Source organism: Oncorhynchus masou, chromosome 8 (genome assembly GCF_036934945.1).
Source record: "Oncorhynchus masou masou isolate Uvic2021 chromosome 8, UVic_Omas_1.1, whole genome shotgun sequence".
NCBI lineage: Eukaryota > Metazoa > Chordata > Actinopteri > Salmoniformes > Salmonidae > Oncorhynchus > Oncorhynchus masou.
Genome location: NC_088219.1, coordinates 17640807 through 17668622, shown reverse-complemented (window position 1 = coordinate 17668622; position 27816 = coordinate 17640807). Strand labels below are relative to the sequence as shown.

The 27816-nt window shown below is 43.2% G+C and overlaps 2 protein-coding genes and 1 long non-coding RNA gene across 6 annotated transcripts; 1 reads left to right on the top strand and 2 right to left on the bottom strand.

The window, feature by feature from the left end:
- On the bottom strand, positions 1-8138 carry LOC135544262 (zinc finger protein 436-like). Its single transcript, XM_064971741.1, has 3 exons — positions 7992-8138; positions 4750-4839; positions 1-2462 (listed from the first exon to the last, which is right to left on the bottom strand). The coding sequence occupies exons 2-3, from the start codon at positions 4787-4789 to the stop codon at positions 190-192; spliced, it is 2313 nt and encodes a 770-aa protein (XP_064827813.1). The 5' UTR covers positions 4790-4839; positions 7992-8138; the 3' UTR covers positions 1-189.
- Positions 7512-27816, top strand: LOC135544264 (uncharacterized). 3 transcript variants are annotated; one of them, XR_010456317.1, is made up of 4 exons: positions 7512-7561; positions 10593-10635; positions 10854-10914; positions 27756-27816. It is a non-coding gene; the product is annotated as an uncharacterized LOC135544264 (long non-coding RNA). The 3 variants fall into 3 exon arrangements; XR_010456316.1 differs by lacking the exon at positions 27756-27816 and adding an exon at positions 16735-17046; XR_010456315.1 differs by lacking the exon at positions 27756-27816 and having other exon boundaries at positions 10854-11092.
- On the bottom strand, positions 12035-16661 carry LOC135544263 (leucine-rich repeat neuronal protein 4-like). Of its 2 annotated transcripts, none has more exons than XM_064971744.1 (2): positions 16494-16661; positions 12035-15526 (listed from the first exon to the last, which is right to left on the bottom strand). In XM_064971744.1, the coding sequence occupies exon 2, from the start codon at positions 15519-15521 to the stop codon at positions 14778-14780; it is 744 nt and encodes a 247-aa protein (XP_064827816.1). In that variant the 5' UTR covers positions 15522-15526; positions 16494-16661; the 3' UTR covers positions 12035-14777. The 2 variants fall into 2 exon arrangements, with proteins under 2 accessions (XP_064827816.1, XP_064827814.1); XM_064971742.1 differs by lacking the exon at positions 16494-16661 and adding an exon at positions 16260-16483.

The window sequence follows — 27816 nt, the reverse complement described above, 5'->3', positions numbered from 1 at the left end:
GACATTGTAAAGTTAGTTTAATTTGAACAAAACATTTTGTGAAACAGCAATCAACAAAACAGTAACTAGGCTGAACCTAAAACTAGGTTTCACTAAGCACAAAGATCGTAAAATATACCCATTAAAATAAAATATGCTTCATCCTTGGATCATAGCATATAAAGAGGAACGATAGTGTTCCATTCACCTTTAGTTTTCCACCTGCTTCAATTTCCTCTGACTCCTGGTCTCTCTAGAGGTGGGGGTTTGAGGGGTGGCTTCAGAGAGGGTGTCTGAGTCAGAGAGGGAGTCTGAGGTCTCTTCAGAGTCTGACTGCTCCCTCTTCGATTGTCTTTTCCTTGACTTATTTTGCAGTTGTTTTCCTTTGGTGGTAGTGTGTGTGTTCAGGTGGACAGTGAGGAAGGCATTGAGGCGGAAACGCATGCCACACAGAGAGCAGACAAAGGGCTTCTCACCTGTGTGAATAGTCTTGTGTGTATACAGTGCGGAGGGCGACTTGAAGGCAGCCTCGCAGTCTGTACACTGATAGGGTCTATTTCCTGTGTGTATGTTCATGTGAATGTGTAGGTGGGCTCTTTGCCTAAAACTCTTGCCACATTCCTGACAGGCATGGTTGGGAGTCTTGTGACAACTGTAAATGTGTGCGTTGCGAAGGCTGAGAGTGCGATAGGTCTTGCCGCACTCCTCACAAGAGAAAGGCCTTTCCTTAGAATGTGTTTTACTATGAACATCCAAGCTATGTTGTGTTTTAAAACACTTTCCACACTCAAGGCATTTTAAGCCACTAATGTGTTTTTGTCTGTGAAACACCCACGTTCCTTGGCCTTTATATGTTGCTTTACATACACAACATATCCAGGGTCTAGTTGTGTCTGTCTGTCCGGGTCCTTTTACAGCCTCTGCTGACAGTTTATGTGAAGCAATGGATTTCCCACATAGTTGGCAGGTATTTACAATTTCTTTTGCAGTAATAGATGGTTTAAGTTTGTTGTAGATGTTTGATGTTTGAGGCAGATGTTTTATACCTGGCATTGGTAATGAGCGGTCTGTCGTATTTGGCTGAGAACCCAGGTCTGACTGGGAAATGTCTGTATGATGAGAATGAGTAGATGTACAAAAACCTGGTGTTCCATCTTGCTGCTGCGGCTTATTATGTGATCTCTGGTTTGTATTTGCCTGTGTTGAGTTAGAGGCCAGTGATTTGTCACCAGGCTCGCACTCCAACATTTGCTTTTTGCTGGGCTGGTGTGAAATGGGCTGAGAAGAGCCTTTTGGGTCAGAGGTCATAGTGCGTTCCTGCCCTCCTGTGATTACAGGCACTGATATGTTGACCATATGGATGGGTTGCGTACTCTCAGTCCTCAATGATAGCAATTCCTTGAAGATTGGTGGCTGATGGTTGTCTTCTATCATTGACGGAAGTAGAGATACTAAATTATCATATTTTGGCTTCAAATCCTTTACTTCATTCAGGTGAAAATTAGCCCATATGGCATCTTCGTTTTTGATATCCACCATTTCCCGTTTCACATAGAAAGTTTCTGTAGAGTTTTTCACACTTTGTTCTTCGGCAGGTTTCACTGCATTTAGGCCTCCGTTTCCATCTTGATCACATCTGTCAGTCAGAGTCAACTGAACACCGTTTTCCGGTGAAGATGAACCAAGAGCAAAGCTGAATGGAATCTTAATATCTACAGGTTCTTCTTTCACATGTGCAGCATATGTTTTCCTTTCAACATTAGGCACCCCTTTTTCCTGTTCTGCAAAATAACATGCCCAAATAGGATCCTCAACTTTCATTTCAGAATCAACCTCATTTTTGGTTTTGACAGCTGCAGTAGCATTTTCTGAGGACTCTTTTTTAACTGGAGTCATGCCGGATTCAATCTGATAATAATGTGACCAAATAGGATCCTCAACTTTCATCTCAGGACATTCAGACATAATCTCACTTTTACACTGAGATAAATCCAATTCACTCTTTTTACTAGACTCTGACTGCTGCTTCTCTTTGGATCTAATGTGAAGGGAGGTCAATGCACTGCATTTGGTCTCTGTAGGTACTTTCTTAACATCACATGGCTCACATGTTACTCCTCCATTGGACAGATCTATTTGTGAGGCTAGAGTAAACACAGGAACGTCCATCATAGCTGTTGGTGTCTTGTTACCGACTGGTAATAGCTCTGGATCTCCAGCTCCTGTCTTTGAACCTCCAGAACTACAAACAGGGTCCAGTCTCCAATAGTCCAGGATCTCCTCAACATTCCGAGACACACCCAGATGCTCGTCTAGTCTGAAACTGTCTGAATGTCCCAGCGTCTGCGGCACAGGCTCAGCTCTCAATGATGGGCTCAGACGAAAAAGAGGATGTCCAAAGCGGTCTATCTGTAGTTCCTTATGGGAATCACCTCCTCCAGAGATATTACTCTGGTCCTCAACGTTTACAGCCGTGTCCTCACCTGCAAAATGAGATGCAGGGGGTTATTGAGTTAAAATATACACTAGGAACATTCATTGTATTAGCCCTATATTTTATTGACTAAGGTTATGGTGGGCATTTTATAATAATGCTGCATATTCAATAGTATGCAAATCTATGAGAACATAACATGAAATGTAGGCTGACAATTGTTATTTTATTTTTTAAAAAGCTTTTCATTCTGAGCAAGAGTGCTGCCTCTTTTTTTTAATGAAAAATAAAGAACCAACAGTAGGCTTCCAGGATCCTTGCTCCTTTAGAACCCGAGTGTGGAATTTCCTTTCTCACACATCGCTACCAAACAGTCCGTACTACAGTATTAATAACCTGATTTAGACTTGGCTCTTTGTGTATAGCTGACGATTTGAATGCTCACCACCTAAGTCACGAGCACAAGACGGAAGTACACTGAACAAAAATATAAAAACGCAAACATGCAAAGTGTTGGTTCCGTGTTTCATTGCCGGATATAAAAGATCCCAGAAATGTGGCATATGCACAAAAATATTCTCTAAAATGTTTGTTTTCTGGAAACATTTTTGATTGCATGCCTGTTAGTGAGCATTTCTCCTTTGCCAAGATACTCCCTCCACCTGTTGCTGTGGTATATCAAGAAGCCGATTAAACATCATGATCATTGCACAGGTGCACCTTGTGCTGGGGACAATAGAAGGCCTCTATTGTTCACCAGAGCTGTTTCCAGATAATTGAAGGTTAATTTCTCTACCATAAGCCAACTCCAACGTCATTTTAGATAATTTGGCAGTATGTCCAACCGGCCTCACAACAGCAGACCATGTGTAACCACGCCAGCCCAGGACCTCCACATCTGGCTTCTTTACCTGCAGAATCGTCTGAGACCGGTCACCTGCACAGCTGATGAAACTGCAGGTTTGCGCAACCGGAGAACTTCTGCACAAACTGTCAGAAACCGTCTCAGGGAAGCTCATCTGCGTGCTTGTTGTCCTCACCGAGGTCTTGACCTGACTGCAGTTTGGCGTTGTAACCAACGTCAGCGTGCAAATGCTCACTTTTGATGGCCACTGGAGGAGTGTGCTCTTCAAGGATGAATCCTGGTTTAAACTGTACCGGGAAGATGGCAGATAAGAGTGTACGGCTTGTGGGCAATCGGTTCGCTGATGTCAATGTTGTGAACATAGTGGCCGTGGGTTTATGGGGCAGGCATAAGCTACGGACATCAAACAATTTTATCGATGGCAATTTGCATGCAGAGATGCCGTGACGAGATCCTGAGGCCCATTGTCGTGCCATTCATCTGCCGCCATCACCTCATGTTTCAGCATGAAAATTCACTGTCCCATGTGGAAAGGATCTGTACACAATTCTTGGAAGCTGAAAATGTCACAGTTCTTCTACGGCCTGCATACTCAGCAGACAAGTCGAGTATGACAGCGTGTTCCAGTTCTTGCCAATATCCAGCAACTTCGAACAGCTATTGAAGAGGAGTGGGACAACACTACACAGGCCACAATCAACAGCCTGATCAACTCCAAGATGTTTCGCACTGCATGACGTGAATGGTGGTCACACCAGATACTGACTGGTTTTCTGATCCACGCCCCAATTTTTTTTTGATTTATTCAGAATTTTTACCCAGAAAGTTGGTATCACAGTGGTACCACCCAAAGAACCAATTCAAATATTTTTTTCTGTTCAAATCAGTCTTACATGTGACCATATCAGATTTACCCACATATACTGGTGTATGAATGGGGCGGCAGGTAGCCTAGTGGTTAGTGCGTTGGACTTGTAACCGAAAGGTTGCGAGATCGAGTCCCTGAGCTAAAAGTATGTCATTCTGCCCCTGAACAAGGCAGTTAACCCACTGTTCTTAGGCAGTCATTGAAAATAAGAATTTGTTCACAACCGACTTGCCTAGTTAAATAAAGGTCAAATAAAAAAAATGTGTGTGCTCATTTTTCTTTTTCGATCAAAATATTTAATAAAGCATTTTCTAAATTAAAACAAAACCTCTGCAACTAGACATGGATGTTTAGAAGACATTGGTTGTCTTTGCAAGTGTCGACAAGTTACGGTTGGTCAAATTCTGTGCTACCAAACAGTGGCCCATTCATAGACGCAAACTTCCTTTAGTGCCTATTGACATAGTATCTTCTGGCAGGGGGAGTTTTTTTAAGAGCCACCAACGCAAGCTCTATACGTTAACACATCACTTTTTGTATGGTTTTGTAAACGTACATCAGCGAGAAATCATTTTCAAAAAACAAAAGGTTAAATTACTACACCTTTTATAGGGTTAGGCTTCCCACACTGCCATCTTTCCATGTTAAAGCGTTGACAATCTGTGCTAATGAACTATCTGCGTCTCCAAACACCTGTGGGTAAAGGGAAGATGGACGCCAAACACGTTGTTACTGAAAAATACTGTAGGGTGCAAGTGTTAACCAGTTAAAACAGTGTACATAGTAGGAGGTTGGTGGCAACTTAATTGGAGAGGACGTGCTTGTGGTAATGGCTGGAGCAGAACGGTATTAAAATACATGGTTTCTGTGTGTTTGCCATTCCATTTGCTCCAGTCTAGACATTATGAGCTGTCCTCAAGTGTATATTTTGCAGTTGTGAAATTATTTTAATGTGATATGAAGCCCTCTTCTTTCACGTTTCTAGAGCCAATTCACCTCAAAACAGAACGTGTAAGGAGTAACGTTAGGCTCCTTTAGTCCATTATTGGTCTGGAGCATCACATTAGATTTGCCCGTTAATCTCTTAGCTAGCAAAATATCTGGATTCAGCTGCTTGCGTAAACAACCCAGTTTCCCAAAAGCATATTAAATGGAAAAATCAACCCAAAACCACTCATTCCCTTTCATTTACAGTTGAAGTCAGAAGTTTACATACACCTTAGCCAAATACATTTAAACTCAGTTATTCACACTTCCCACTTTTAATCCCAGTAAAAATTCCCAGTTTTAGGTCAGTTAGGATCACCACTTCATTAAGAATGTGAAATGTCAGAATAATAGTATTATTTATTACAGCTTTCATTTCTTTCATCACATTCCCAGTGGGTCAGAAGTTTACATACACTCAATTAGTATTTGGTAGCATTGCCTTTAAATTGTTGAACTTGGGGGTCAAACATTTTGGGTAGCCTTCCACAAGCCTCCCACAATAAGTTGGGTGAATTTTGGCCCATTCCCCCTGACAGAGCTGGTGTAACGAAGTCAGGTTTGTAGACCTTGCTCGCACACGCCTTTTCAATTCCGCCCACAAATTTTCAATGGGATTGCAGTTGGGGCTTTGTGATGGCCTCTCAAATACCTTGACTTTGTTGTCCTTAAGCCATTTTGCCACAACTTTGAGGGTATGCTTGTGGTCATTGTCCATTTGGAAGACCCATTTGCGACCAAGCTTTAACTTCCTAACCGAGGTCTTGAGATGTTGCTTCAATATAGCCACTATTTTCCTCCTTCGTGATGCCATCTACTTTGTGAAGTGCACCAGTCCTCCTGCAGCAAAGCACTCCCACAACATGATGCTCCCCTGTGCTTCACGGTTGGGATGGTGTTCTTCAGCTTGCAAGCCTCTAATTTTTTCCCTCTAAACATGGGAATTATGGTCAAACAGTTATATTTTTGTTCCGTCAAACTAGAGGACATTTCTCCAAAAAGTATGATCTTTGTCCCCATGTGCAGTTGCAAACCGTAGTCTGGCTTTTTATGGCGGTTTTGGAGCAGTGGTTTCTTCCTTGCTGAGCGGCCTATCAGGTTATGTCAATATAGGATTTGTTTTACTATAAATATAGTTACCTTTGTACCCGTTTCCTCCAGCATCTCCACAAGGGCCTTTGCTGTTGTTCTGGGATTGATTTGCACTTTTCACACCAAAGTATATTCACCTATAGGAGACAGAACACGTCTCCTTCCTGAGTGGTATGACAGTTGTGTGTTCCCATGGTGTTTATACTTGCGTACTATTGTTTATACAGATGAATGTGGTATCTTCAGGCATTTGGAAATTGCTCCCAAGGATGAACCAGACTTGTGGAGGTCTACAATATTTTGTCTGAGGTCTTGGCTGATTTATTTTAATTTCCCCATGATGTCAAGCAAAGAGGCACTGAGTTTGAAGGTAGGCCTTGAAATACATCCACAGGTACACCTTCCATTGACTCAAAATGATGTCAATTATCCTATCAGAAGCTTCTAAAGCCATGTCATCATTTTCTGGAATTTTCCAAGCTGTTTAAAGGCAGTCAACTTAGTGTATGTAAACATCTGACCCACTGGAATTGTGATAGACTATTGCACTTATAATTCACTGTCTGTAAATAATTGTTGGAAAAATGTATTGTCATGCCCAAAGTAGATGTCCTAACCGACTTGCCAAAACTATAGTTTGTTAACAATAAGTTTGTGGAGTGGATGGAAAACAAGTTAATGACTCCAACCTATGTTTATTTAAACTATGTGAGAACTATATTTTATGGTGAAAAAATTTTTCATTCTGGCGTTACAAGGTTGGTAAAATGAGAAATCGTTTTGGAAATCTGTTTCAGCTCAAGTCGACTACAAAATCCACAATGCAATGCTCTCAGTGAGCCGGATAGCTGGCGTAGTTACACGAAATAATTCCGAAGACAATATAAGCATTAACGTAGCTGGTTAGTGCAGTTTGTATTGGCGATTTTACAGCCCTCTCACCATGTTCAACCAGCCGTACAGTGTGGAGTCTAACATTCGCAACGGCAGATATTCTTTTTTAGTCATGGGAAACGTTGCCTATGCTACGTCTATGGGCCGCAAGCTGTGCAATACTGGGATATGGCGCGCTCTCCTTCAAGGAGTGAATGGGAGTTTATTGGACGCTAGCTAAAAAAAAACACACACACTAGCACGGATTTCGTCAACATTACAAATCTTTTCCGAGATAATTAACTTACTCACTGAAGTATCGTATAGCATGACGAAGCATGACAACGTGGACCCGATTGGTTGACATGCTGTGCTTTCCAGAATATCTCTGGAAACTGCACCATGCAATGCATCCTGGACTACAGGCAGACAAATGGGAACACATATGCTAGACACATTTGAGGTAGGAAAAATATGATCAATGGCTCCTTCGAGGGAAGATATCACCCCGAGTTATGACACAGGCCAGTATTAAAGTCTGACATGTATGATAGACGTTTTCGCGATCTTAGTCGTATTCCTGTTAACTTCCACTGTCGTGAGAGCGACTTTATCACAGTGCTACGTAATATCGGCCGGATGTTTGCGCGCAAATAACTCAAAAGACAAACGTGAAATGACACAGGGAATGGATGCACAAAAACATTAAACCTTTCCGTTAAGGCTAATTTCAGTGGTGCTAAACTTAGCCTAAACCGACCCCTGATTTTAGGGAGCCATGGGTACGCGTCATATGGAATTAAATGCATGCATCCATACAGGTAATTTGCCTTGAGGCTCAGCAAGCTCACAACAACAAGAATATAGCGACACGTATGACATATTCTACTTACGGATCAATCGTTAGCACGCGATTTGCCACCTCTCTTCGATGAAGCATTGCACTACAAAACAGCACCTAAAATAAGATTCAACATATTGTCTTCAAAGTTTCGATGGAACTGCGCTCCCAAAATTCTAGACCAACAGCAGCCCCTCTAGACACGCCCATTCTTCTTCTTCTATGAGATTTAACGGTGGTTGGCATCCAATTTGTTGCATTACCGCCACCTACTAGACTGGAGTACAACTCCCTTATACTTTGCTTGAAAATAATAATATATATAAAACAATTAAATAAAAATGTACTAAATAAATACCCTACCATCTAACACTACACTCACTAATTTCAAAATGATCTAAAATAAAATTACCACCACCCTACACCCCTAATTACATGTATTTATTCCAACCTCATGCCATCATCCTGAAAGGATAGGATGGGACAACACCACTTAACACACCCTGTAACTATTCTGCTGTCATGTCTCGCACACCCAAATACCTCTCTGCAGCTGCCACCACAACCTCCATTTTCTGAGACTTCAGATCCATCCCTGCAGTACAATAAATAACCATTGCTATAAATGCTAAAAATCCCATTTTACTGAAACTTCTATCACTTTTTGGCCTATCCCTCTGTACTGGTATATATCTCTACTACTCTCACCACTCCTCCCTCTGTACTGGTATATATCTCTACTACTCTCACCACTCCTCCCTCTGTACTGGTATATATCTCTACTACTCTCACCACTCCTCCCTCTGTACTGGTATATATCTCTACTACTCTCACCACTCCTCCCTCTGTACTGGTATATATCTCTACTACTCTCACCACTCCTCCCTCTGTACTGTATATATCTCTACTACTCTCACCACTCCTCCCTGTACTGTACTGGTATATATATCTCTACTACTCTCACCACTCCTCCCTCTGTACTGGTATATATCTCTACTACTCTCACCACTCCTCCCTCTGTACTGGTATATATCTCTACTACTCTCACCACTCCTCCCTCTGTACTGGTATATATCTACTACTCTCACCACTCCTCTCTCTGTACTGGTATATATCTCTACTACTCTCACCACTCCTCCCTCTGTACTGGTATATATCTACTACTCTCACCACTCCTCCCCCTTAACCCACCTACCTCTATTTTCTTCACTGCCTCAGCATATGACAACTTCTGCACCACTCTAACCCTGGAAACCTCAACTTGCCGCTCTCGCATTTTTGATCACAAGCTCAATGGGCAGCCCTACAATTAACACATTCTACTACTTTCCCCAATACTACACATTCCTTGGTAGAGAGAATAAAGTAGACGGCATGGGTCAAAGTTTTGATTTATGACCCTGTGTCCATGATGACGTCTACGTGTCCAAATATGGGCCTCCGGCCAGGCCATCCTGTTCCTGTGGTCACGTGTTAGAGGGTGTGTTATTTTATATCTATATTGCCTCCTTTGAAGTAGTCATGCTGATTGATGTCTAGGGACCTGGTTGAACTGGGGGGGGGGGTTCAGTGTTTGAACTTTTGAAAGTGTATGGCCCCCACACCCCCAGTTTTATTGCCCTTATGGTTGCTGTCTATGAAGCAGGAATGTGTGTGTGTGTGTGTGTGCGTGTGTGTGTGTGTTAGAAACAAGGAATGTGTGTGTCTGTGTGTGTGTGTGTGTGTGTGTTAGAAACAAGGTCCCTTGGCATTGTGTCCATTTCAAGCTTTAAACAACAATTAAACAGCCATCTAAATAATGTTTCTCAGCCTGGTTTACTATTTAGTTCTCTTTATATGTACATGCACAGCTTCCAGATGGCTCCAGCCTAAGGATTTTCAGTGCATGTACACCTGGGGAGATTAGAACACTAAAGAAAAGATCCTAAAGGTAATTTCAGATTCAGGTTTATCATGACAGCCGCTTTATGAAAGGCCTTTACTTATGGCTAAACAGCTTCTACACATCTTATTAATTAATGCTGTGGGATGATGAAATTAGGTGTTTCTAGGAGGGCTTAAACAAATCTACAGTGAAACAAACATGTACACTTTACACACATATTTATTGACATTTAAAAAGACCACAGTAACATGACAGAATTTGTGCAAATGCGACAAAATCTGCTAGTGGATATTAAATGTACAACAGTAGTATTCGGTAACAAGCAATACGTGTTAAACATGTGGCACAGGCAATCATGACATTCTCTTTATGAAAGGCCTTTACTTATGGCTAAACAGTTTTCTACACATCTTATTAATTAATGATTTTCTTTTTTAATCTGTCCTGGCAGCTAAATATTCGGGCCTGTGGTTTTGCGCTAAAGCTGTGGTAACATAGTGTTAAAGTATATGCTCCACGTTCTGTCCCTAACTAGCGAAAGTACGGAATGAGTTTACAGGGGGGGGTCGAGACATTCTGTCTACAACTGTGGTGGGGGGCACCGGGCCCCTGTAACAGGGGCTTGGGGCTTGGGCCCCTGTTGAACACACACACACACACACACACGCCCCCTTTTGTTTTTGAAACGCATACACTTCCCTGCTACTCCGTCACACGCACACTCACGCACGCCCCCTGATTTTCCATGTCTTTTTTTGTTCGTGACAGACCGGGGTGATGGCTGGAAAGGACATTTTCCCATCGTTAAAGGGTGAGATACTGTTTTAAAACCATTGATTTAATACCAAAATATATAGTACACACTTTTTAAAGACATGTTAGAATTAATTACCAAATTGTACTACTGTTTAAACATGCATCATTAGTGTTTTAATGTAAAAACATTGGAGGCCTACAGTTGTACATTATTACAAACTTTATAACATACCATTGTAGGTAAGACTATAAAATAACCCATGTGTTTTTCAGACATGACATTTCTTCGTGACCGAGGTGTTGGATGGAAAGGACATGTTCCTGTCACTAAAGGGTGAGATATTGTGTATTCTATAATAATATAAGGTCCATAAATATTTGATGCAAAATAATGAAAGCTTAATGTAGTTCAGATAGAGCACGATCAGCAGGGCGGGTGATCGAGTACACAACTGTGTCAACGGGTTGAATTTCTGACAAAATAATATTATCAATGTATACAATATATTTGTTTATTAGACCTACCAACATATAACACTATAATGAGATACTAAAAAATGTATATGCAACCTGTGGACTGATCTAGACTATGTTGAAATAATCTAAATGAATGCAGCGACCACTTCATTAAAAACTATAGATGCATTTGACCGTAAACCATTTTGTTTTATAATGGGTACATGTTCAGTACACACCCCTGCATTCTATATTATAAAGTAGGCTGTTGGTCTATGAGGTCCGTTATGTCAATTTGCCTTTATACATCTCATTGACCTACTGTCAACTCCCTCAGTTGTAAACATCTACAATAATCATTAGACGTACCCGTCAGAGTTATCATACCCCGTGTCGGGGTTTGTACAGAGTTGGTTAAATCCGCTCTTTTGCTCCCCACTTACATGGGTAATAATCTCCAAGCTGCTCTAAACGGTGATGTTTTTGGTGTCTCTAGGTTCATCTCTAGACTGTTGAATGAGGCCTGTTACAACTTTCTTACTAAACCTTTAAAGGGAGTTTGTGAAACCATTCAGTCGTAAAGGCCTTTCATAAAGAGGCTGTCATGATAAACCTGAATCTGTAAGTTTTCCCTCCATGTGTAGATCAAACGTCCTGCCTGTAAATCCTGGGTATGCCCACATCATTAATTAATAAGATGTGTAGAAAACTGTTTAGCCATAGTTAAAGGCCTTTCATAAAGAGGCTGTCATGATTGTATGTGTCTCATGTTTAACAGGTATTGCTTGTTACAGAATACTACTGTTGTACATTTAATATCCCCTAGCAGATTTCGTTGCATTTGCACAAATTCTGTCATGTTACTGTGGTCTTTTTAAAAGTCAATAAATACAGTGCCTTGCGAAAGTATTCGGCCCCCTTGAACTTTGTGACCTTTTGCCACATTTCAGGCTTCTAACATAAAGATATAAAACTGTATTTTTTTGTGAAGAATCAACAACAAGTGGGACACAATCATGAAGTGGAACGACATTTATTGGATATTTCAAACTTTTTTAACAAATCAAAAACTGAAAAATTGGGCGTGCAAAATTATTCAGCCCCTTTACTTTCAGTGCAGCAAACTCTCTCCAGAAGTTCAGTGAGGATCTCTGAATGATCCAATGTTGACCTAAATGACTAATGCAAGCCTGGTTCTTCTCTAGGTTTCTTCCTAGGTTTTGGCCTTTCTAGGCAGTTTTTTCCTAGCCACCGTGCTTCTACACCTGCATTGCTTGCTGTTTGGGGTTTTAGGCTGGGTTTCTGTACAGCACTTTGAGATATCAGCTGATGTAAGAAGGGCTTTATAAATACATTTGATTTGATTCAGAAATTCAGGTGCATGTTCACCACCACAATTGTAGCATTTAGGCTCAGCTGGCATATGATACTGCTCTCGTTTACAGACAGATAACCAAATCATTTACATTTATCACACTGCATGGGTTTGTGCACGAAGGCTCTGGCTTCCATTCGATGGAGTGACACTGGCCTTGTTCAAGAGGATCAAAACTATAATGTATCATGGGTAAATTGTGACTGATCTACAAATAATAATGAGTCTAGTTATTTATGATGCAAGGTTCTTTGTAGAGCAGTCATTCGGTAGTCGCCTGCATAGTCGACTGCCATTTTTGAACAAGCCCTCTGCCGCCAAATCAATGGCCACTCGGAGATCAAACGAGGGGGATCAACAAATGCTGGCTACCCATCTGACAATAATGGCTATGGTATGAATAGTCAATACTCTTTGGTATGACCAAAAACCCCAGCCTTGTAGGCTTTAAATAAACCTAGTAGGCAATAGGCACTTACTAACTGTATTTATATGAGGCTGCAAATTACAAAGGAATTAAAGTAGGCCTAATGACCAAACCAACACAAATAGTGTAGTATTGACATTTATTTCAATAATTGTCATATTGTATGTTCAGTGCCAAGTCTGTTTGTAGGCTATACTTTTGTACCAATATTTGAGGGAGACTTTGCCTACCAGTATCAGAAATCTGGATCTATGGAGTCTGCTGCCCCTTAGTGGTAGATCTGGTAAACATATTAACCCTCAGCCCTCGGCCCCATGTCTTTCATCTGCGAAATGACTCTGAGTAAAAGGAGTGGAATGTTAGCTAAACAGACTGGTACTCAGACTAGCCTATATGGCCCTGATATATACTGAGTGTAGAAAACATTAGGAACATCTTCCTAATATTGAGTTGCACCCCCTTTTGCCCTCAGAACAATTCGTCATGGCACGTCCTCGACAAGGTGTCGAAAGCAATCCACAGGGATGCTGACCATGTTGATGCTGACCTATGTTGACTCCAATGCTTCCCACAGTTGACAAGTTGTCTGAATATCCTTTTGGTGGTGGACCATTCTCGATACACATGGGAAACGGTTGAGAGTGAAAAACCCAGCAGTGTTGCAGTTGTTGACACACTCAAACCGGTGAGCCTGGCACCTTCACCTGGTCAGTCAGTCTATGTCATGGAAAGTGCAAGTGTTCCTAATATTTTGTACACTCAGTGTATATTGTACAGTAGATGCTTAGCGGGAACCTTGGGACATCCCTACCCTAAACACTAACCGTAACCCTAACTTTAACGGGGCGGCAGGGTAGCCTAGTGGTTAGAGCGTTGGACTAATCACCGAAAGGTTTCATGTTCAAATTTCCGAGCTGACAAGGTCCAAATCTGTCGTTCTGCCCCTGAACAGGCAGTTAATCCACTGTTCCTAGGCCGTCATTGGAAATAAGAATTTGTTCTTAACTGACTTGCCTAGTTAAATAAAGGTAGATAAAAATTACCCTGACTTTTACATATCGACTTCCTTGGAGTGATGTCAGAGTTGGATCCCACATTGACTTTTCCTATATATTTCCACTTAGACTATTCCTAAAGGAGGATAACATCCTGTGTCACATCCCCCTTAGACTCGGCCGGCCAAATGCATTTCATTATAGCCTGGGGAAGAGGTTACATACCCCTCCCCATTTCCCATCCAGCACAAGCTTTCACATGAATCTCATCTGTGGGGAAATAGAACACTGGTGCTACTTTTGTTCTGATGCCAATACTATAGAATTGGGCGACCAATATTTTCTATGACATTGTCTCACAAACCCATTCAAGAGGGATTTCAATAGACCGCTAGTTAAACAGCTGTTTGTAACTGAAAACTGCTGTATGGTTGCCTTTACAGAACATAAGACGAGAATTCACTTCCTTTTCTGAAACCGTTTAAAACGTTTCTCCTCTAGACTATGTATATTATTTCAATGATGAGCAAGAAAAGACAAACTGTTTTTTTTATATAAGGAATAACAAATGTTAAATCATTGTTTTAATATTTTTAAATTATATTATGTTATGTTATGTTACCTGCATCTTGTTTAATTTTGAATGTATTTGCTTGAGCATTTTATCTGGGCTGTGAATGCAGTTGAAGTCAGCAAAAGGAGATGAGTCATTGTTTGAATTGAGATGTGTACAGAAGACAGGAAGCTGTTTCATATCACCTGACTGACTGAGTGCCTCCTGCCTTTCGGTGAGCACAGGCCTATTCAGCATCCTGTTCAGTACGTGTACACACGCACGCACAGACAGACAGACAGACAGACAACAGTCTCTTATGGTAAAATATGCCTCAGTTCTGGACAGCTACTCTTGAGTTAGCCTCTTCCATAGCCTTCCTTCAGTCCTTTCATAGTGTTTCCTCCGTGGCCTGGGTGATCCTGGCACCTGCTTTTCTCCGAGCCCTGTGCCTCCAAAGCAGGACAGCCAGTGTGAGGAGCAGCAGGAGCCCCAGGGCCCCTCCGATCAGCCCAGCTTTTAGGGCCAGATTACTGTCTCCAGGGGGCTGGTACATCATACAGGACCGCCTCTGACGCTCGCTGACTCCTGCGTCATTCACCGCCACCACACACACCTCCACCCCCTGCCCCACCTTTCCCACAACACCACTCCTCTTGTCCTCCCCAAACACCAGGGGCTCCAGGGTACCCACCACCACCTCATAATGGGTCACAACAGACGATGGTGCACACCACTGAACAACCACCCCTGGCCCTTCCATAGACAGTCTCTTAAGGTCTGGAGGCTCTGGGGCCACGTGGGGCCCACTCACCCCTGGACACAGGCAGCCGCTAGAGGCTGCCAGCTGGGCACAGGGGGTCTGTAGCTCCCGGCAGGGGTTGTAGTCACAGGACTGAGGATTGGTGCCCCGTGAGGAAGTAGGCGGGGGTGGAGTGGTGTCCCAATTCAGGTCATAGTCATCATTTGAGGAGAGCGCCAACATTTCATACATGCGTCCGTGTGGTCTTAGAGGAAGGGTGGCTGTGTGGTTGGTCCCTGAGACGTCAGAGGGTGCAGCGAAGGAGGAGTATCCATGGAGAAGGGCCAGTGTGAGGATTATGAGGGGAGGTGGAGGATCCCTGTGGGTGGACATTGCATCTGAAGATGATAGAACATAGCATTCCATTACAGAGGGTTTGACACGATCTGCTTATGAGACAACCCACCCTAAATTTATTCGTTTGGAGACATACCAAGAACTAAGTCTGTTAGACTTTTACAAAAGATTCCAAATGTGTTGTTATTTTTAAATTTGTGAAGGCTTGATTTCACCTTCATGGGATATTGTACAGCTTAATCGTCAAGTTTATTTAATTCAAAACTTTTTATCTATCACACCAGTGGAAGTGGTTACAGGCACCACCCTCATGTGGGATTTAAAAGAACAACAATTTAGTAATCTGAAACCCAAAGATTATTAGTTTATATAATAATCTAACTATCAGACTTTATTGCACAATAGGTCAGAGCCAGGCTCCAGCTACAGCACCTCCACCTCTACAGCAGAGCTGCCAATGCAATCTCCACATGATTCTATACAAAAACAGTACATCTACCTGAAAGATACCCTAGATAAACAAGTATGGATGAATAAACATACTAATACTAACAGAACACACTAAAAAAACGGAGGTAAGGTTTAGTAGAACTACACTAACATTGAGAGAGAGACGACGCCGAATCAACAAAACTGTATGCCAGTAGTTAACGAGTTACATGTGTGTCAATAGCCTTCAAAAAGTTGTAAACAAATGTTTTCTTTAGTAATTCATATAGAATAAGGAATAGAACATTTTAGATTGATGAAAATGTTAAAAAAATATTTGTTCACCTGATAGTCGAGTCATTGAACGCTTTTGAAATCTCTTATTTTCTGTTCTTTTACTCTCTCTCCCTCTTTTTATACATTTTTCCTAACTCCCCAACAATCCCCTCCTTCTTTTCTCCCTCCCCTTATCCCTTCTCTACCCGGTCTATTGCTATCCCTCTCTTCCTGCTCAACCGCTCTCTCTCTCTCTGTTCCATGGTGGTTTGGCAATGTGCGTGTGTGTGCCTCTCCCCTTACCCCTTCTCTACCCGGTCTATTGGTATCCCTCTCTTCCTGCTCAGCCGCTCTCTCTCTCTCTCTCTCTCTGTTCCATGGTAGTTTGGCAATGTGCGTGTGTGTGCCTCTCGCTTGCTTCCCCTGTATGTGAGGTAACTCCTAGTGCAGTCAGCTGCAAATCACATGAACTCCTATTGCATTCCATTGATGTGTGTTTTTTTCCAGAGAACCCTGTTCATGAATGAGACTTTCTGCATGTTAGGGCTGGAGCACAGGGAATGGATGGGGTTGATTCTGTCTGCTGCCCAGGCAGGTTCACACACATCTGTCGCTGTCAGACACACACCAGTACCTCCCAACCCTTCCGCACAATGGCTCACCTCTCCTCCCCCCTCTTTATTGGCTGAATGACTGTCCCAAACACTGTCTGGTCAAGACTGTTCTACATGCACATACTGTCATCATACATGGAGGAGGCAAGCGTTCAGTGGTTGAATGAAGTCAGAGAAGAATTTGACTGGACTGGACTTGCCCACCTGCTGCTCTGAATCAAAGCTCAACAGAAAATAGTAGTTAGTTATTTACACTGAAGAGAGGCTGAGCTTTTCAGTCAAGAGAAAGCAACACATTGAAACAGTTGCACAAGCTGGACAAGAGAAGGATAAGATAGAATAGCGAATCAGGTTGAGTGTATTGATTTCTTCTTCACATTTCTGGAATTACTCTATACAAAACAAACAAAAACAAAAAGTGAACTAATGCCCACGTAGGGCTGAGATTGCACAGGCGCTAAAATGTTTTGTAAGAATTAGTCAGGGCAGGTGGGATGTGAAAATATGTAGCTGGTGTAAATGGAATTATCTTGCTGTGAGACTATGAAGCATTAGGGGCTTTACAATGGTAACACTGATCCCAGTTCTCTCTTGCCCACTTCCTCAATCCTTTGGTGCCTGCAATGTCTGTTGTAGTCAGTAATTGCTTAGCACTGTGCAATACAATCTGTTAAATTACAGAAATGTGGATTCCAAAAGTCAACCTGAATAAATCAAATCAAATTGTATTTGTCACATACACATGGTTAGCAGATGTTAATGTGAGTGTAGCGAAATGCTTGTGCTTCTAGTTCCGACAATGCAGTAATAACCAACGAGTAATCTAACCTAACAATTCCACAACTACTACCTTATACACACAAGTGTAAAGGGATGAAGAATATGTACATAAAGATTGCTTACCTATTGCAGATTAAGTTTTCTCAGCCTGGTGCAGGTCTACAATTTTGTTTCTGGTGTCCTTTGACAGCTCTTTGGTCTTGGCCATAGTGGAGTTTGGAGTGTGACTGTTTGAGGTTGTGGACAGGTGTCTTTTATACTGATAACAAGTTCAAACAGGTGCCATTAATACAGGTAACGAGTGGAGGACAGAGGAGCCTCTTAAAGAAGAAGTTACAGGTCTGTGAGAGACAGAAATCTTGCTTGTTTGTAGGTGACCAAATACTTATTTTCCACCATAATTTGCAAATCAATTCATTAAAAATCCTTCAATGTGATTTTCTGTATTTTTTTTTCTCATTTTGTCTGTCATAGTTGAAGTGTACCTATGATGAAAATTACAGGCCTCTCATATTTTTAAGTGGGAGAACTTGCACAATTGGTGGCTGACTAAATACTTTTTTGCCCCACTGTATGAGATGAGTAATGTAGGGTATGTAAACATTATATTAAGTGGCATTGTTTAAAGTGGCTAGTGATATATTCTTTCCATCGATTTCTATTATTAAAGTGGCTGGAGTTGAGTCAGTATGTTGGCAGCAGCCACTCAATGTTAGTGGTGGCTGTTTAACAGTCTGATGGCCTTGAGATAGAAACGGTTTTTCAGTCTCTCGGTCCCTGCTTTGATGCACCTGTACTGACCTCGCCTTCTGGATGATAGCGGGGTGAACAGGCAGTGGTTCGGGTGGTTGTTGTCCTTGATGATCTTTATGGCCTTCCTGTGACAACGGGTGGTGTAGGTGTCCTGGAGGGCAGGTAGTTTGCCCCCGGTGATACGTTGTGCAGACCTTACTACCCTCTGGAGAGCGTTACGGTTGTGGGCGGAGCAGTTGCCGTACCAGGCGGTGATACAGCCCGACAGGATGCTCTCGATTGTGCATCTGTAGAAGTTTGTGAGTGCTTTTGGTGACAAGCCAAATTTCTTCAGCCTCCTGAGGTTGAATTTCTTCAGCCTCCTGTGCCTTCTTCACGACGCTGTCTGTGTGGGTGGACCATTTCAGTTTGTCCGGGATGTGTACGTCGAGGAACTTAAAACTTACTACCCTCTCCACTACTGTCCTGTCGATGTGGATAGGGGGGTGCTCCCTCTGCTGTTTCCTGAAGTCCACAATCTTTTCCTTTGTTTTGTTGACGTTGAGTGTGAGGTTAATTTCCTGACACCACACTCTGAGGGCCCTCACCTCCTCCCTGTAGGCCGTCTCGTCGTTGTTGGTAAGCCTTATTAGTGTGCCATTACACTCTGAGCTCAACACACCAGTATTCTACACGAGTGCACTTTCTGCGGGGTTGTGAGGTGGGGCTTTTTGTAGAGGCTTACTTTGGCATGTTAGCAGTGATGTCAAGACTGTACCAGCCCAGCTTCCACCCCTCCCTGCCTTAGTTTTATAACCCCATGCTCTTTGCCCTGATCCCTTTTCTCTGTCCACTCTCATCCTTCCCTACTCTCTGTCCATCTGCTCCACAACCCATTCCTATTTGCATTCCTTCCTTCCTTCCTTCCTTCCTTCCTTCCTTCCTTCCTTCCTTCCTTCCTTCCTTCCTTCCTTCCTTCCTTCCTTTCTCCATCTCTATTGGTCCCTCCCTCTCCTTTCTCCATCTCTATTGGTCCCTCCCTCTCTTTTCTCCATCTCTATTGGTCCCTCCCTCTCTTTTCTCCATCTCTATTTGTCCCTCCCTCTCCTTTCTCCATCTCTATTGGTCCCTCCCTCTCCTTTCTCCATCTCTATTGGTCCCTCCTTCTCCTTTTCCATCTCATCTCCTTTCTCCATCTCTATTGCTCCCTCCCTCTCCTTTCTCCATCTCTATTCATCCCTCCCTCTCCTTTCTCCACGTCTGTTTACAGTTACATGGTGTGGTAATATGGGCAGGAACCAGCTGTCATGAAAACCAGCCCGTATTTCATGTCCTGCATTTCTGAGTGGTTGCTAAGATCATAGCAGTGCACAAACCTAAACACTTTCTGTGTCAAAATCCTTGAAGTAAATTTGATCACTAGTCTCCGTGTGTGTTCAACAAGGGTATTTTCTTTAGAAAGAAAGGTTACTAGGTAATACTGAAGATTGATGTCAGTAGCCTGACATCTTGCTGGATGAGGAATTGCTCAATAGGGTGGAATACACAAGCTGTCATAGAAACTTCCTCCTTTCCAAGAACATAGGCCAGACACTGCTTCATCACGTACACAGTATTGCAATACAGTGCATTCGGAAAGTATTCAGACCCCTGGACTTTTTCCAGATTTTGTTACGATGCAGCCTTTTTCTAAAATGGATTCATCAATCTACACACAATATCCCATAATGACAAAGCAGGTTTTTAGAAAGAAAAAAAATGAAAATCACAGTTGCCTAAGTATTCAGACCGTTTACTCAGTACTTTGTTGAAGCACCTTTGGCAGCGATTACAGCCTTGAGTCTTCTTAGGCATGACGCAAAAAGCTTGGCACACCTGTATTTGGGGAGTTTCTCCCATTCTTCTCTGCAGATCCTCCCAAGCTCTGTCAGGTTGAATAGGGAGCATTGCTGCACAGCCCTTTCCAGGTCTCTCCAAAGATGTTAAATTGGGGCTCTGGCTGGGCCACTCAAGGACATTCAGAGACATATCCCGAAGCCACTCCTATCAAATCTAATTTTATTTGTCACATACACATGGTTAGCAGCTGTTAATGCGAGTGTTGCGAAATGCTTGTGCTTCTAGTTCCGTCAATGCAGTAATAACCAACGAGTAATCTAACCTAACCATTCCACAACTACTACCTTATACACACAAGTGTAAGGGGATAAAGAATATGTACATAAAGATATATGAATGAGTGATGGTACAGAACGGCATAGGCAAGATGCAGTAGATGGTATAGATTACAGTAAATACATATGAGATGAGTAATGTAGGGTATTAAACGTAAAGTGGCATAGTTTAAAGTGGCTCGTGATACATGTATTACATAAAGATGCAGTAGATGGTATAGAGTACAGTATATACATATGAGATGAGTAATGTAGGGTATATAAACGTAAAGTGGCATAGTTTAAAGTGGCTCGTGATACATGTATTACATAAAGATGCAGTAGATGGTATAGAGTACAGTATATTCATATGAGATGAGTAATGTAGGGTATATAAACGTAAAGTGGCATAGTTTAAAGTGGCTCGTGATACATGTATTACATAAAGATGCAGTAGATGGTATAGAGTACAGTATATACATATGAGATGAGTAATGTAGGGTATATAAACATAAAGTGGCATAGTTTAAAGTGGCTCGTGATACATGTATTACATAAAGATGGCAAGATGCAGAAGATGCAACAGTTTAAATGAGAACAGTATATACATATGAGATGAGTAATGTAGGGTATGTAAACATTATATTAAGTAGCATTGTTTAAAGTGGCTAGTGATACATTTTTTACATCAATTTCTATTATTAAAGTGACTGGAGTTGAGTCAGTATATTGGCAGCAGCCACTCAATGTTAGTGGTGGCTGTTTAACAGTCTGATGGCCTTGAGATAGAAGCTGTTTTTCAGTCTCTCGGTCCCAGCTTTGATGCACCTGTACTGACCTCGCCATCTGGATGATCGCAGGGTGAACAGGCAGTGGTTGTTGTCCTTGATGATCTTTATGGCCTTCCTGTGACATTGGGTGGTGTAGGTTTCCTGGAGGGCAGGTAGTTTGCCCCCGGTGATGCGTTGTGTAGACCTCACTACCCCCTGGAGAGCCTTACGGTTGTGGGCGCAGCAGTTGCCGTACCAGGCGGTGATACAGCCCGACAGGATGCTCTCGATTGTGCATCTGTAGAAGTTTGGGAGTGCTTTTGGTGACAAGCCAAATTTCTTCAGCCTCCTGAGGTTGAAGAGGTGCTGCTGCGCCTTCTTCACAACGCTGTCTGTGTGGGTGGACCAATTCAGTTTGTCCGTGATGTGTATGCCGAGGAACTTAAAACTTACTACCATCTCCACTACTGTCCTGTCGATGTGGATAGGGGGGTGCTCCCTCTGCTGTTTCCTGAAGTCCACAATCTTCTCCTTTGTTTTGTTGACATTGAGTGTGAGGTTAATTTCCTGACACCACACTCTGAGGGCCCTCACCTCCTCCCTGTAGGCCGTCTCGTCGTTGTCGGTAAGCCTTATTAGTGTGCCATTACACTCTGAGCTCAACACACCAGTATTCTACACGAGTGCACTTTCTGCGGGGTTGTGAGGTGGGGCTTTTTGTAGAGGCTTACTTTGGCATGTTAGCAGTGATGTCAAGACTGTACCAGCCCAGCTTCCACCCCTCCCTGCCTTAGTTTTATAACCCCATGCTCTTTGCCCTGATCCCTTTTCTCTGTCCACTCTCATCCTTCCCTACTCTCTGTCCATCTGCTCCACAACCCATTCCTATCTGCACTCCTTCCTTCCTTCCTTTTTCCATCTCTATTGGTCCCTCCTTCTCCTTTCTCCATCTCTATTGGTCCCTCCCTCTCCTTTCTCCATCTCTATTGGTCTCTCCTTCTCCTTTCTCCATCTCTATTGGTCCCTCCCTCTCCTTTCTCCATCTCTATTGGTCCCTCCCTCTCCTTTCTCCATCTCTATTCATCCCTCCCTCTTCTTTCTCCACGTCTGTTTACAGTTGCATGGTGTGGTAATATGGGCAGGAATCAGCTGTCATGAAAACCAGCCCGTATTTCATGTCCTGCATTTCTGAGCGGTTGCTAAGATCATAGCAGTGCACAAACCTAAACACTTTCTGTGTCAAAATCCTTGAAGTAAATTTGATCACTAGTCTCCGTGTGTGTTCAACAAGGGTATTTTCTTTAGAAAGAAAGGTTACTAGGTAATACTGAAGATTGATGTCAGTAGCCTGACATCTTGCTGGATGAGGAATTGCTCAATAGGGTGGAATGCACAAGCTGTCACAGAAACTTCCTCCTTTCCAAGAACATAGGCCAGACACTGCTTCATCACGTACACAGTATTGCAATACAGTGCATTCGGAAAGTATTCAGACCCCTGTTCTTTTTCCAGATTTTGTTACGGTACAGCCTTATTCTAAAATGGATTCAACTACTACCTTATACACACAAGTGTAAAGGGATGAAGAGTATGTACATAAAGACATATGAATGAGTGATGGTACAGAGCGGCATAGGCAAGATGCAGTAGATGGTAAGGCGTACAGTATATACATATGAGATGAGTAATGTAGGGTATATAAACGTAAAGTGGCATAGTTTAAAGTGGCTAGTGATACATGTATTACATAAAGATGGCAAGATGCAGTAGATGCAGCAGTTTAAATGAGTTCAGTATATACATATACATTTGAGATGAGTAATGTAGGGTATGTAAACATTATATTAAGTGGCATTGTTTAAAGTGGCTAGTGATACATTTTTTACATCAATTTCCATTATTAAAGTGGCTGGAGTTGAGTCAGTATGTTGGCAGCAGCCACTCAATGTTACTGATGGCTGTCTGATGGCCTTGAGATAGAAGCTGTTTTTCAGTCTCTTGGTCCCTGCTTTGATGCACCTGTACTGACCTCGCCTTCTGGAATAGACTCCGGCGCCGACAGAGATGGCCGCCTCGCTTCGAAACTATGCAGTTTCTAGGAAACTATGCAGTTTTTAGTTTTTTTTACGTGTTATTTCTTACATTAGTACCCAAGGTCATCTTAGGTTTCATTACATACAGTCGAGAAGAACTACTGAATATAAGATCAGCATCAACTCACCATCAGTACGACCAAGAATATGACTTTCACGAAGCGGATCCTGTGTTCTGCCTTTCAACCAGGACAACGGAATGGATCCCAGCCGGCGACCCAAAAAAACGACTTTGTAAAAGAGGGAAACGAGGCGGTCTTCTGGTCAGACTACGTAGACGGGCACATCGTGCCCCACTTCCTTGCATTCTTTTCGCCAATGTCCAGTCTCTTGACAACAAGGTTGATGAAATCCGAGCAAGGGTAGCATTCCAGAGGGACATCAGAGACTGTAACGTTCTTTGCTTCACGGAAACAAGGCTCACTGAAGAGATACTTTCGGTGGCGGTGCAGCCAGCGGGTTTCTCCATGCATCGCGCCGACAGAAACAAACACCTTTCTGGTAAGAAGACTTCTGCGACGCATATAAGGCCCTGCCCCGCTCCCCTTTCGGGAAAGCTGACCACGACTCCATTTTGCTGATCCCTGCCTACAGGCAGAAACTGAAACAAGAAGCCCCAACGCTGAGGTCTGTCCAACGCTGGTCCGACCAAGCTGATTCCACACTCCAAGACTGCTTCCATCACGTGGACTGGGACATGTTTTGTATTACGTCAGGCAACAACATTGACGAATACGCTGATTCGGTGTGCGAGTTCATTAGAACGTGCGTTGAAGATGTCGTTCCCATAGCAACGATTACAACATTCCCGAACCAGAAACCGTGGATTGATGACAGCAATCGCGTGAAACTGAAAGCGCGAACCACTGCTTTTAATCAGGGCAAGGTGACTGGTAATATGACCGATTACAAACAGTGCAGCTATTCCCTCCGTAAGGCTATCAAACAAGCTAAGCGTCAGTATAGAGACAAAGTAGAATCTCAATTCAACGGCTCAGAAACAAGAGGTATGTGGCAGGGTCTACAGTCAATCACGGACTATAATACGAAATCCAGCACAGTCACGGACCAGGATGTCTTGCTCCCAGGCAGACTAAATAACTTTTTTGCCCGCTTTGAGGACAATACAGTGCCACTGACACGGCCTGCAATGGAAACATGCGGTCTCTCCTTCACTGCAGCCGAGGTGAGTAAAACATTTAAACATGTTAACCCTCGCAAGGCTGCAGGCCCAGACGGCATCCCCAGCCACGCCCTCAGTGCATGCGCAGACCAGCTGGCTGGTGTGTTTACGGACATATTCAATCAATCCCTATACCAGTCTGCTGTTCCCACATGCTTCAAGAGGGCCACCATTGTTCCTGTTCCCAAGAAAGCTAAGGTAACTGAGCTAGGAAAAACGACTACCGCCCCGTAGCACTCACTTCCGTCATCATGAAGTGCTTTGAGAGACTAGTCAAGGACCATATCACCTCCACCCTACCTGACACCCTAGACCCACTCCAATTTGCTTACCGCCCAAATAGGTCCACAGACGACGCAATCTCAACCACACTGCAGACTGCCCTAACCCATCTGGACAAGAGGAATACCTATGTGAGAATGCTGTTCATCGACTACAGCTCTGCATTTAACACCATAGTACCCTCCAAGCTCGTCATCAAGCTCGAGACCCTGGGTCTCGACCCCGCCCTGTGCAACTGGGTACTGGACTTCCTGACGGGCCGCCCCCAGGTGGTGAGGGTAGGCAACAACATCTCCACCCCGCTGATCCTCAACACTGGGGCCCCACAAGGGTGCGTTCTGAGCCCTCTCCTGTACTCCCTGTTCACCCACGACTGCGTGGCTTGATTACCAACAACGACGAGACGGCCTACAGGGAGGAGGTGAGGGCCCTCGGAGTGTGGTGTCAGGACAATAACCTCACACTCAACGTCAACAAAACTAAGGAGATGATTGTGGACTTCAGGAAACAGCAGAGGGAACACCCCCCTATCCACATCGATGGAACAGCAGTGGAGAGGGTAGTAAGTTTTAAGTTCCTCGGCATACACATCACAGACAAACTGAATTGGTCCACTCACACAGACAGCATCGTGAAGAAGGAGCAGCAGCGCCTCTTCAACCTCAGGAGGCTGAAGAAATTCGGCTTGTCACCAAAAGCACTCACAAACTTCTACAGATGCACAATCGAGAGCATCCTGGCGGGCTGTATCACTGCCTGGTACGGTAACTGCTCCGCCTATAACCGTAAGGCTCTCCAGAGTGTAGTGAGGTCTGCACAACGTATCACCGGGGGCAAACTACCTGCCCTCCAGGACACCTACACCACCCGATGTTACAGGAAGGCCATAAAGATCATCAAGGATAACACCCACCCGAGCCACTGCCTGTTCACCCCGCGATCATCCAGAAGGCGAGGTCAGTACAGGTGCATCAAAGCTGGGACCGAGAGACTGAAAAACAGCTTCTATCTCAAGGCCATCAGACTGTTAAACAGCAACCACTAACATTGAGTGGCTGCTGCCAACACACTGACTCAACTCCAGCCACTTCAATAATGGGAATTGATGGGAAGGATGTCAAATATATCACTAGCCACTTTAAACAATGCTACCTAATATATAATGTTTACATACCCTACATTATTCATCTCATATGTATACGTATATACTGTACTCTATCATCTACTGCATCCTTATGTAATACATGTATCACTAGCCACTTTAACTATGCTACCTTGTTTACATACTCATCTCATATGTATATACTGTACTCGATACCATCTACTGTATCTTGCCTATGCTGCTCTGCACCATCACTCATTCATATATTTATGTACATATTCTTTATCCCCTTACACTGTGTATTAGAAATTCGTTTTGGAATTGTTAGTTAGATTACTTGTTGGTTATTACTGCATTGTCGGAACTGGAAGCACAAGCATTTAGCTACACTCGCATTAACATCTGCTAACCATGTGTATGTGACAAATAAAATTTGATTTGATTTGGATGATAGCGGGGTGAACAGGCAGTGGCTCGGGTGGTTGTTGTCCTTGATGATCTTTATGGCATTCCTGTGACATCGGGTGGAGTAGGTGTCCTGGAGGGCAGGTAGTTTGTGTTGTCTTGCCTGTGTTCTTAGGGTTGTTGTCCTGTTGGAAGGTGAACCTTCGCCACAGTCAAAGGTCTTGAGCGCTCTGGAGAAGGTTTTTTATCAAGGATTTCTCTGTACTTTGCTCTGTTCATCTTTGCCTCGATCCTGACTAGTCTCCCAGTACCTGCCGCTGAAAAACATCCCCACAGCATGATGCTGCCACCTCCATGCTTCACTGTAGAGATGATTTCAGGCAAACTGGCACCAAACTGGCCTTTTGGAAAACTCCAACCCGGCTGTCATGTGCCTTTTACTGAGGAGTGGCTTCCCTCTGGCCACTGTGCCATAAAGGTTGATTGGCGGAGTGCTGCAGAGATGGTTCTTCTGGAAGGTTCTCTCATCTCCACAGCAAAACTCTAGAACTCTGTCAGAGTAACCATTGGGTTCTTGGTCACCTCCCTGACCAAGTTCCTTTTCCCCTGATTGCTAAGTTTGGCCGGGCGGCCAGCTCTGGTAAGAATCTTGGTGGTTCCAAACTTCTTCCATTTAAGAATGAGGGAGGCCACTGTGTTCTTGGGGACCTTCAATGCTGCATACATTTTTTGGTACCTTTCCTCAGATCTGTGCCTCAACACAATCCTATCTCAGAGGTCTACAGACAATTCCCTCGACCTCATGGCTTGGTTTTTGCTCTGACATGCACTGTCAACTGTGGGACCTTATATAGACAGGTGTGTGCCTTTCCAAATCATGTCCAATCAATTGAATTTACCACAGGTGGACTCCAAGTTGAATAACCATCTCAAGGATGATCAATGGAAACAGGATGCACCTGAGCTCAATTACGAGTCTCATAGCAAAGGGTCTGAATGCTTATGTAAATAAGGTATTTCTGATTAAAACTTGTTTTCACTTTGTCATTATGGGGTATTGTGTGTAGATTGGTGATTTTTTTATTTGATCCATTGAAATATGTCTGTAAATGTAACAAAATGTGGAAAAAGGGAAGGGGTCGCAATACTTTCCGAATGCACTGAATATAGGGTTTTGATTTACTCAGAATGAAAGACTCAATCTAAATGCTAACAGTAAGAAAAGCCAAGACATTATACACTCACAGAAGTGAGTAATATGAAAAGTCAGTCTTAGGTCTGAACGATTGCTCGTCAAGGCTTGGATAGAGCTTTGATCAGGTATTTCTCATGAAGCAGTCTGTCAGAGTAATTTGCAGAATGTTTGTGGGTTTAGTCAGTGTTAGTTCACAGTGAGACAGGAGAGTTGGACTGTTATTGTAGCTAATGACCAATTTATTGAATGTTGACAGGCTCCGGCCTCCAGTCTCACCCAGTCCAGTCAAGTGGAATCACTACAGAGCTCGTTCCCGG

Coding starts and splice junctions, on each gene's coding strand:
- LOC135544262 (XM_064971741.1), bottom strand. CDS start 4,789: ATGGAAAGATGGCAGTGTGGGAAGCCTAACCCTATAAAAG. Junction 2,463..4,749: donor GAAGCCTAACCCTATAAAAG/GTGTAGTAATTT, acceptor CTCATTTTGCAG/GTGAGGACACGGCTGTAAAC.